Genomic DNA, 12,170 nt, shown 5'->3' with positions numbered 1-12,170 from the left:
ATCTCATTTAATACTCTAATTACCCCGTGAGTTAGGTAAGACTGAAAAAAATGTTAAGTAACTTGTCCAAGATTACACATCTAAAACCTGTTAGAACCAGGACTCAAACCTGGTCATCAGATGTGAAATTCTGTACTGCTTCACACTGTCCCTAACCCAACATAAATAATATCACTATTGTGATACCAAAAGTAAATGGTTTAGACAGTCAAGAAAGGCAACCTCAGTATTTATGCTATTGGTATATATAAATTTCACAGAACCTATTTCAGAAAAGAGATATATGAGATGTAAGGAGTAAGTTCAAAGAGATTTTTTTATCTCGTGGGGTGGGGGGGGGGCAAGGATTTAAAAACATAACACTTATGTTTTTATCCCCTGACCTAATTCAGGAGAACTGAGGGAGTTGTTCTCAATCTCATCTGCTGTCCCCAGTTCTGCTCTGATGATGCCACCGTTGAGGAGTAACAACCTGAACGCATAACACCCAGTTAACACTTAAAAGCAGGAAGTACACAGATCCTTTTGATGTGTAAATCGCTATTCTGTATCAAGCATTAATTTAAAAATCTCTCATGCTCTCTTCTTTTTCAATTTCAGCAACTGGACCTTCATTCCTGCCCCAAGCCAATTGTTTTCATCATTCATTCCTTCCTGTCAGCTAAGATTACAAGACTGGGCTTGGTGGCCTGAACAGAGGGGCGACTTGCCTTTGAGAAAAGGAAGGCTGTAGTGCCACCAGAAAGGGTAACATGAGACATCAGTGCACCAGCATGCCACAGTCAGCTTTACAACCCAAGGGTCCCGTGTAACTATCCCAGACTGCTCTGTCAATTTCATCAATTACAAGGGGGTACCCTGAGAAAACACCGCAAGGAACATCGGAATAAAACTGTCTTTTTAGAACAGTCAAAGGGTAAAGAAGTGAGGGAAATTGGAAATACACAGCATAACTTTTAAATAATGACAATCAAGGACATGAAATTAGAACAGCGTGTGCAGATCTTAATCATACCAGGTTCTAGGCAACTGGTTCACCCAGGTAAGCAAGGGATGAAGAGATGAGAAATGGGCGTTTTCCCCTCTTTCCCCCCCCCCCAGGAACAATGATCCTTTGTTTTATTGTGACTTATTTCCTACTTCTAATTGAGTTGACTTTAGCTGGTAAGGAAAGGAAAGTACTTCAAATGGAAACCCACCTTTTATTTAAGTATGAAGCAGCTTTACCTTTTCTTAATGAATTATCTTTCAGCGATGTAGGAAGATTCTGAAGTGTTCTCATTAGCCTATGCTGGGCGAGAATTAAATAAAGCATCAGATACTGATCTGAGCTGTAAGCTGGTGGAATCTGAGCCGAAGTAGACTGCTTAAATTGCAAAGCTTTGCTCAAGAGTGCTGTGCGTGGAAGATGATTAATTCTGGGGCTGCATTCACACCAAGGTCTGCTATCTTAGAACCAAGACTGATAGCTTTATTTATAGGAAGCAAATTATGGATATTTTTTAAAAGATTGTCATTTGCTATATATATAGATATAACAACTCATGTGGGGTTAAATAATTATCCCTGTTTTGTGGTTTTCAGTGGAAGTGCTGAGCAATTTATTGACTCTTATTTCTGCCTGTGCTTGTATGCATGCATTTTCGAACCAGTAATAGAGCAGCTTCATATAATTCTGAACGATGCTGGGGTTTATGCATACACCCAGCATTATAATCAGATGTATTGATAGCATCCAATGCTCTTTCGGAATTCCAAGGAAATGATATAATGACCTGATATTTTTCTACAAGAATATTTTCAGACACCATATAGCGTATTACTGATTTAATGCTTTTGTTTTTGTCTTTCAAAATGAATTCACTAAAAATACACCTATTATTTTGGAGTCACTTTCCTCAAACCTTGAAAATTAGTTCTAGAATTTCTGTAAGCATTTGTAATCTTTCTTTCCCCTGTAGTTTACATAGACAAACGTTCTGGGTTAGATTTGTGTGTTTTCTCAGAATCATATTTTAGCAAATACCTATGCAAAGAGCTTTAAAAGGTGAAACTGTTTTAAAGGAATGTGATTTTGCTCACTGAGACGTATGCGTTTATTGAGTTGCAGAGTTTTATTTTAGATCAGTGTTGCCCCATAATAGGTATCATGGAATGCTAGTTCCAAAGGCCATTGACTGAGAGGTGTTTTGTGGTGGGGAAAATAAGAGGTTTGGTAATCAAAAATGTTTGTGAAATACTGAGTTAAGAAATGTTCAACAGATTTCATGATTACAGGTCTCCTCGCTTTAATGCACATTGTGGTTCTTCTGGGGGGGTCCCCTGTGCCATTCCTTGCGCTTACCTCCAGAACTCCTTTCTACTGGAGCATCTTGGGAAGCTAGTGTTTTAAAACAAAACAAGACTAAACACAGTGGAAAGCACAGCTTTAGGATATTGGCTTCTTGTTTTGTTTTGTTTCCTGTTTTAAAATGCTCAAGAGTGAGTCCCAGCCTGAATATTGGAGGAAAGCTTTGATGCATTTGTAAATTATACTGCACTCTTTCATTATGTATTTTCAAAAATCACTGGAATGTTGTTATACAAGAGAATTATACTTGTGTATTGTAAATAACATATTAAAATACATGTATTAATGCCAATAGTTTAATTCAACAATATGTAATCTAAGGTGCTCAGTACTACATGAAGTATGAGTTAATTACTCATAATTAAGTTGCAAAGATCATATATATTTATAGACAAACTAAAATGATCGTAATTACAAATATTATTTCTTCATCACTTAAGTTTTGGACTGATTAATATCTGGGTGGGGAGTCAACAGAAACTACATTCTCTGCATTTATAAAATTTTAATTTAAATATTTATATTTTAGAAAAAAATGTATTTGAATAAAATTAATGCATTTTCTGAATTAAAAGGTGTTATTAGCAAGAAATAGAAAATTTTACTAAGAGAATCGTGTATATGAATCTTTTTTTTGCCTCCAAGTTAAAGTGCATCGTATCAGAGTGGCTATGATGAATCAATTTCAAATACTCATTTTTCCTCATTGTGAATTCAACAAGTTACAATGACTTTACACTGTAGATTTTACTCTTGTCTTGATGTGTGTTATGAATGTTGTGAATGACAAAACTCATATGTCTGGATCATGCCTGGGTACAGCCAATGAATCAACTCAGTCATTTTAGGGAATTTGTTTTGGTCTAATTCACTCTGTGTTCGATTGACTTCTTATTTGAATGGATGAATTATTAAATTCACAATGTTTGTGCCTTTAGGGGCAAACCAATACAAATGAATAATGTTTTAATTTGTACTTAGTGGGAAGCTGCCCATTTGTTAGTAGATGTGGTTAGCTGAACCCTTTGGTGTGGTGACCTATCTTTAAACCATCCCATAGGGATTTGAAGAAAGCCAATAGGAATATAGATATCAAGTTTTTTCTGACCTGAACTAAGTAGGAGAAACGAAACCATAAACCTATTAAAAAATGCCAAGGCAGAGGCATTTAATTAATTCTATCAATTGATGGAATTAAAATGCTAAAAAACATATGCTCCTTTGTCCAAAAGCTTGTTGACCCTGCTTGGCTGAAGTCAGAAGGAATGGTCTTAACGGTCAGAAGGATTCTCCTAAAATTAATGATCATGGCCTTTTGGGCCGTTGTTTTACAAATATTAGATATAGTCTATCTTGAAGGGCTTGGAGCAGGCTGGGGTGAGAGAGTAATTTTTGAATGTACCTTGAGTTAAAAAAAAAAATGTGCCTATGTTTATAGCACCATGGATATCATGTAAAATTTATATATGAATTAAATAAATATTCACCTCCAAATAAGGTGGACTGGTTGGTGGTTTCATGTTAGCTGCAGAGGGCTGTGGGAGTGTGCAGACACATCCTGCTATTCTCTCCCTCCAAGATTGGCCTCGGAAGGTGCTAATGGGTAAAGTGGATGCCACTAGCAATTTTTTTTTGCATTTTTTCTGTGTATAGTTTCAGGATGGGTCTTCACCTGGGGCTTAGGGATCTCATTTTTAACCAAGTTTTCATGGGATTAGACTTGCACCCCAAGCTTCGAATACTCTGATTCTCTGTAGTACTAGAACCTGGTTTCTCTTTAAATTGCGTGTAAAAAATGTAACAGGCCAGGGTTGAGAAGTCTTTCTTACTACTTGAAAATTTAGTAGTATTGAGATTACATTTAGAACTGTAGAATCTCAGTTTGGAAAAGGCTTTAGAGGTCAGCAAGCATATTATGCCCAAAGTTTATTTATAATTTTAGCAATACTACTTTAGTATCTTAGGGTATATGATTTGCTAGTAATATAGCAACATAGTATATTCATATAAAAATGAATGTACATCGGGGGCCGGCCTGGTGGCACAGTGGTTAAGTGCACACATTCTGCTTCAGCAGCCCGGGGTTCACTGGTTCTGATCCCGGGTGCAGACATGGCACCGCTTGACAAGCCATGCTGTGGCAGTGACCCATGTATAAAATAGAGGAAGATTGGCACAGATGTCAGCTCAAGGTGAGTCTTCCTCAGCAAAATAGATAGATAGATAGATAAAAATAAAAAATAAAAAAACATTTAAAAATGCATGTACCTTTTAACTCATAGGTCAATTGTATCCTAGAATTATATCCTAGAGATATAATTGTGCAAGTGCACAAAGACTGGTGTGTAAGGATCACCTTTGCAGTATTGTTTGTAACAAGAAGCTGAAAATATCAATGTGACCATCAAAAGCTAAATGAATCCTGGCACACTGATGCATTAGAATATTCTAAAACTGTTACAAAGAATGTTCATTTATAAGTGCTAATATGGACAAAATTTCTAAATGCAAGTTATGCAAGATGCAGATATAGATATTGATACATATATGTATTCCATTTGTTTTTTAAAAAGTGGTTCTCAAGAAGAGTGGCACTGGCAGGGCATTTTGGCAATCTGTGCTAGTGTTGTTTGCTTGTCACAATGATGGTGGGAGGGGTGCTATCGGTATTTACTGCACAAGAGCCAGAGCTGATAGACTTCCTGCAATGTGATGACAGTCCCCACATCCGATGGAACCATTGCCCACACAATTTTTGTGTCCTCTGAGATATTGATGTAGGTGAAAAAGATTTGTAATTATCTTGAGCCTAGACCCTGGCTATATTTTACATATGTAAATATTTTTTTGACTGATTCAATGTATTCTCAATTTTCTAGGTGACTACCATGTATATGGAAGAAAGATTGTGTTTTTGTTTTGCTCAGGGCATTTTATAACATATTTTATAAAAACAAGTCACTGGTAGCAAGTGTGTATATGGTACTTGAGTCACCAACAGAAAACACCTGACTACTTTTATATGTGCCTCATTCATGCTGAATAGAGGTCAAAGTCAAATATTTGACTACTTCTTTTGTCTTTTAGTGTGTTGTATCCCAGCATCTCCATATTGAAATGCATACTATTTCATTATCATTACTTCTTTATCTTACAGTTAGGGGATATCAGTTAAAAGTCCTGAGGGCATGTAGGTTATATTAATGTACTGGGCTCATCCTGTGGATCTGCTCAGCTTCCCTCAATGCCATCATCTGGTCTCTGGACTCTGAGCACTTACACAACCTTAGGCACCACAGCCAGCTCTGCTTGACCTTTTGCTGCCACTTAAAGCCAACTAATTGCTTGCCTGGAAATGCTGCCTCCCCGCACCTCTCCTCTTGGCTGCTGGACCTCTATCTTGGCCTTTATCCTCTATTCATCTTTTTCCTTGGACATAAAGCCTTTTCTTGGAAGAGTATAAGACTTGATACTGAGAACACTGCTCAGACAGTGTCCCAGCAAGACGAGGAGGACAGAGGTGGAGGATGGAGAAAAATAAGAATGCCCAATAGGAACAAGAGACAGGAGTGCGAACTGATACACAATCAGCCCACCCACTGAGGAAAAGGCACTCCGTGGACACGGCCTCTACTCCAGTCTCAGAGGAGGAGCCCGTCTGGCTCTCGCGCTGGGCCGGAGGGCTGCGATTCTGCCTTGGCTTGGACCAGGGTCTGGGAATGTTGAAAGAAAACTCTGTTCTTCTCAAGTGTTCTTCTCAAGAAACAAAGCCGGTTGTATTTTCAGTAACTTTCAACTGTAATTCTTTGGATGAATAAGGCCTACTTCCTCCCAAGAGCTCAAAGGCAATGTCCAGGAAAGACCCTCACTAACGCCTCACTAATTGCAGTTTCTCTGTTTTGTAATTCTCACCTGCACAAGGGGTGAAGCAACTGCTTCCTTTGCAAGTTTTCTGGGTCTCACGAGAGAGGCAAAGCCAGTCCAAAAGGAAGCTATTTCTGTTTTTCTTCAAGTAGGGCCTTCAAACTGAGGCGTTAATAAATGAAGTTTTTTGCAACTTTCCTTCTTGCTCTTGCCCTCTCAATGAATTCTTTGATGTGAATGGAACTTAATGTTCATGCAAAACAAACCACCTCACAACCTAGTGGCTTAGAACAAGCCATGTGCTATTTCTCACTGTTCTGTGGGTTGGCTGGGCAGTTCCTTGCTGGTTTTGCCGGGGCTCATTCATGTGGCTGTGTTTAGCTGGAGCTTTCTGTTGGACCGGAAAGGCCAAGATGCCTCACTCACTGCCTTGCAGCTGGCGTTAGACGGGGCACCTCAGTTCTCTTCCTTATGGCCTCTCGTCGTCTGGTAGGCTAGCCCAGTTCCCTTATGTGGCTCCCTTCCATTCAGGGCACAGTGCTACAAAAGCAAACCAGAAGCTGCAAGGTCCTTGAGGCCTAGGCTGTATCTCACACCATGTCATTTATACCATATTCTACTGGTCAAAGCAGCCACATTGCCAGTCCAGATGCAAGCACTAAGGAAATAGACTCTATCTCTTCACAGGAAGAGCTCAAACCTTGGAGGCCATATTTAACCTACTACATGCCACTATCCGGCCACAGTAATTTTCATTCCTTCTACATGCAGAATGTGCTCATTTCTTCCCAATATGGGCTAAAGTCCATTATTTCGTGATCTTCATCTGATTCAGATATGGTTGAGACACTTAGGGTGTGACATTTTAAAATCTAGAATATGTGACCTAAAAAATCTAACTTAACTGCCATCTATAGATCCAACATACGATGGTGAGGCAGGGACAAGATAACTGCAATAGATACTTCCTTTCATTAAAGGATGAGTCATTAGTCCACAGTAATTCTGAAATCCAGTTGGGCACATGTCACCAGCTATCCATTTCTAGAGCAGGAAATGTGAATCAGGGTTCATTTCTGCTACCTTGGAGTGGTACCCTCCTCCATTATGCTTGGATCTGCTCTGTGGGCTCTTGGTTCTGACTTCCTATAGTCTTTCTTTTCCATAAGAAATAGTCCATGTTTGCAACTGAATAGTCTCCTCTTGCCTCCTGCCTATTGAAATTTGGTGGCTCAGAGGCCTCTTCATTTTGATACAAATTCCTTAAAATTTTATGGACTTACTGTTGCCAAGAAAATTCAATGGAGAAAGAATAGTCTTTTCAACAAAGAGGGCTGGGGCAATTGGATACCTATATGCAAAAGAGTGAAGATGGATCTCTTCTTCACCCCATATAAAAAAATTAACTCAAAATGGATCATGGACCTAAATGTAAGACATAAAACTACAAAATGAAAAGACAACTCACACAATTTGGAGAAAACATTTGCAAATCACATATCAGATAAGGGACTAGAATCCAGAAGATATAAAGAACTCTTACAACTCAACAATAAAAAGACAAATAAAATTTTAAAAGCGTCAAAGGATTTGAGTGGACATTTCTCCAAAGAAGATATGTAATGGCCAATAAGCACGTGAAAAGATGCTCAACATCATTAGTTATCAGGGAAAAGCAAATCAAAACCACAATAAGATACCACTTCACACTTCATATCATTTGTCAAAAAGATAAATAATACCAAGTGTTGGCAAGAATGTTGAGAAATTGGAACCCTAACACATTGCTGGTAGAAATGTCAAATGATGCAGTTGCTTTGGAAAACAGTCTATGATTTTCTCAAAAAGTTAAACATGGGGGGCTGGCCCCGTGGCCGAGTGGTTAAGTTTGCGCGCTCCGCTGCAGGCGGCCCAGTGTTTCGTTGGTTCAAATCCTGGGCGCGGACATGGCACTGCTCGTCAGACCACGCTGAGGCAGCGTCCCACATGCCACAACTAGAAGAACCCACAACGAAGAATACACAACTATGTACCGGGGGGTTTTGGGGAGAAAAAGGAAAAAAATAAAATCTTTAAAAAAAAAAAAAGTTAAACATGGAATTACCATATAGTCTAGGAATTGCACTCCTAGGCATATACCCAAGGTAACCGAAAACATACATCTATGTGAAAACTTGTACACAATGTCCAGAGCAGCATTATTCATAAGAGCCAAAAAGTGGAAGCAGCCCAAATGTCCATCAACTGATGAATGGATAAACAAAATGAGGCAGATTCATACATTCAGCTATAAAAAGGAATGAAATACCGATACATGCTACAACATGGATGAATCTTGAAAACCTCAGGCTAAGTAAAAGAAGCCAAACACAAAAGGCCATATATTGTATGAGTCCATTTATATAAAATGTCCAGAATAGGCAAATCCATAGAGATAGAAAGTAGCTTAGTGGTTGCCAGGGGCTGAGGGAAGGGAGAAGAGGAGATGACGGCTAGTAGATTGGGGATTTCTGTTTGGGGTGTTAAAAATGTTCTGGAAGTGGACAGTGATTATGATTGCACAACTTTGTGGATATACTAAAACCCACTGAATTACACACTTTAAAGGGTGAATTTTATGGTATGTGAATTACATCTTAATTGAAAATATACTTTCTGGGCTTTCTGTGTATCAAGTTATAGTCCAGTCCATTAGGTGAAAGCCACACCCACAGTTCTTTTCAGGACAGGTCTCTCTCTACTTTGGGTGTCAGAGTGCTGTGGGACAACACCCTTAAGATTCTTAAAAGCCCTTTGTCTAGCTGAGTGGGTCTACTTTTAAACCATTAACTTTAAATATGGCTAAGGTCTGAATAACGGATCATATAGCCATACCTTTGGTTTGATCTTTTTCCTGAGGCTATTTCTTACTTTTGAGAATCTTCTGATTGGAGAGACTGGAAGTGGGAAACCATTTTATTTTCTGATCCAGAATGTCCTAAGATCTCAGTATCTCCGCTAAATGCTGCTAGAAAACTGAACAATTCCTTCTTTCGTTCATCTATCTTTTCTTGTACCTTATCATATTTAGCTACATAAACAAATAAGTGGCCCCCTGACACTTTTACCTTTCTGCCTGGCAATAACCTTAACTAGGTTCATCAGCTCATTAGATACAACTTCTCCTTTCCAGGTTACGCAGGCAACAATCTTGCAAAATGTACCATCATGACGTAACACAGCTGAACTTATGGGCCTTCTGGCTCACTCTTTCCCAAGAAAGAAGGCCTCATTCGAAAGAGTGGGAGCTTTCAGAATTATTCCCGGCACTCGTAAATAACTCCCCAGAATAGCCAACGTCTAAGCTCAGATGTATTCTCCCTCTCATATACCTTTAAGGTCCCTCTCGTGCTTACCCTACAGAAAGGCAGAGCAACTGGTCAGCTGGGTTCTCCTGGAATAGCCCCAAAGTCTGTGCAGCTGTATTTCAACCCAGCCTGCCTCTTCTTTCATAAGTTTTATCTTATACCAAGAGGTATTTGCCAGAAGTTGCTTGCTCAATGCCCTCACAGGGTCAAAAATTGACCTCAAATTTTTGGGCCCTTTAGGTCTCTCCTTTGTGCCTGCTTTCAGATTTTTACTTATTTATTTTTTTGGTGAGGAAGATTGGCCTTGAGCTAACATGTTGCCAATCTTCCTCCTTTTTGCCTGAGGGAGATTGCCTGATGTCACTGAGCTAACATCTGTGCCAGTCTTCCGCTATTTTGCATGTGGGACACCACCACAGCATGGCTAGATGATCGGTGTGTAGGTCTGCACCCGGGGTTCGAAACCCTGGGCTGCCGAAGCAGAGCACATGAACTTAACCACTATGCCACTGGGCCGGCCCCATGCTTTAGATTTATTTGAAATATCTGTAACCACTTTTTACTTTGATACACTTTTTATGGATAGTTCACAAAAGGCATGAAGTCTGAGCACAGCATGGAGGTCAAGTGAAAGTAGAATCTGCATATGGAAGGCGTGGAGGGATAGGGAAAGCTTGCAACTTCCCTTCTCAGGCAGCCCTACTGAGGAAGGCTCCAGCCAAAACCTCTCACCCTGACGGAGTGCAGGCTCTGCTGTAGACAATGTAGAGACAAGCTTTGGAATCCCACTAAGGCATCTAAAAATTTAGGAAGCAATTTCTTTGATCAATCAAATTGACTGAAAAAGCTTTCCAAGCCATGATTATTGGTCCACTTTGGGGATGTAATTACAACAAAACAAAACCTCCCAAACACAAATGAATTGGAGTTTCTGTGTTTCCTTGGCAAGTAAATATCTGGGCTCCCTTGCCTCTCTCCACACAGCTCCACCTCACCCCCGACACCCACTCACACTCCTAAGACTCACTAGCCTCACGTGGCAAGCAAAGCTGCAGTAAATGCACCACACTCCTGGAAGCCAAACTTGGTGATGAAAGTGGCTGGGAACTAGGGATGAAGAGTCCACAACAACGTGAAAACTTTAAGTAAGTTTCTTTGAAACTGACTTGAGGGTGAAAATGGTTGGCTATTGGTAGCTTCATATGGTTCAACCTAATACAACAGAGAATACAAAAATTTAATCATGGGGCCGGCCCGGTGGCGCAGCGGTTAAGTGGGCATGATCCACTTTGGCGGCCCGGGGTTGGCCAGTTTGTATCCTGGGTGTGGACATGGCACAGCTTGGCAAGCCATGCTGTGGCAGGCGTCCCACGTATAAAGCAGAGGAAGATGGGCATGATGTTAGCTCAGGGCCAGTCTTCCTCAGGAAGAAGAGGAGGATTGGCAGCAGACGTTAGCTCAGCACTAATCTCCCTCCAAAAAAAAAAAAAAAAAATCAATCAAGTAGATTGGATCTGGGGTTTCTCTCCTAATTATCTGGGCATATGAACAAAGGGACTTTGATAGGACAATAAAATTTAAAAAGGAAATCAAGGCAGAGTGATTTTCTTGAGCCAAATGTCTCAGAGAAGGCTCTAGTGTCCATGTTATACAGCATGCAATAGTTTTAAGTATACAGTTTGATGAGTTTTGATAAATGTATATCCAGTGTAACCACATCACCAGGATATGGCACATTTACATCACGATAAAAATTTCCTGTGCCACTTCCCAGTCACTCCAACATCTGGCCCCAGGAAACCATTTTTTGCTTTCTGTGACTCTGTATTTGCCTTTTCTAGCTTTTCATATTTCTGGCATAATGTTTTGAGGGTCATCCATGTTGCTGCATATTTTAATCTGTTCCTTTATCTTGATGAGTATTATTCCACCATCGGATATTTTATAATTTGTTTATCCATTCGCTTGCTGATGGACATTGGGTTGTTTCCAGTGTGGTGCTATGGAGAATTAAGATGGTATGAGGATTTAGGTTCAACTCTTTAGATAGACATATGTTTTAATTTATCTTGAGTAAATAGTGGAAGGGCTGAGTCATATAGTTAAGTATAAACTTAATTATATAAGAAATAGTCAAATGTCTTCCAAAGTGATTACAGCATCTTCCATTCCCACCAGCAATGCAGGAGATTTCCAAATGCTCCAAATAGTTACCAAGACATGGCATTGTCAGTTTTAAAATTTTATCCACTCTAGTGGGTGTTTAGTGGCATCTCTTTATAGTTTTAATTTGCATTCCCTTGATGACTGATGATGCTGAGCATCTTTGCATGTGTTTATTGCCATTCCTATGTCTTCTTTTGTGAAATGTTTTTCAAATCCTTTGCCTATTAAGAAAAATCTGGGTTATGCCTTATTATTAAGCTGTAAGAGTTCTTTATATTTTCTAAATAAAAGTCTTTTGTCAGATACATGTACTGCAAATAATTTTTCCCAACTTAAGGCTTACATTTTCTTAATTTGTCTTTCCAAAAGTAGTACGTTTTAATTTTGAAGTACAATTTATTATTTTTTAAATTTATCGTTTATGCTTTCGGGTCCTAAGAAAT

General features: G+C 39.4%; 1 protein-coding gene across 3 annotated transcripts in view; it reads left to right on the top strand.

Moving 5' to 3' along the window:
* Positions 1-3,847, top strand: part of SNTB1 (syntrophin beta 1) — a 228,302-nt gene extending 224,455 nt beyond the window's left edge. For all 3 annotated transcript variants that reach the window (XM_005613396.4, XM_023648905.2, XM_070221779.1), the window contains one exon: positions 601-3,847. In XM_005613396.4, coding sequence (XP_005613453.4) covers positions 601-693 — 93 coding nt within the window. In that variant the 3' untranslated portion in view covers positions 694-3,847. The remainder of the gene's footprint in view (positions 1-600) is intronic.
* Positions 3,848-12,170: the final 8,323 nt, after the last annotated feature.

The sequence above is a fragment of the Equus caballus genome, chromosome 9 (assembly GCF_041296265.1).
Source record: "Equus caballus isolate H_3958 breed thoroughbred chromosome 9, TB-T2T, whole genome shotgun sequence".
NCBI lineage: Eukaryota > Metazoa > Chordata > Mammalia > Perissodactyla > Equidae > Equus > Equus caballus.
This window is presented reverse-complemented; position numbering and strand designations above follow the sequence as displayed.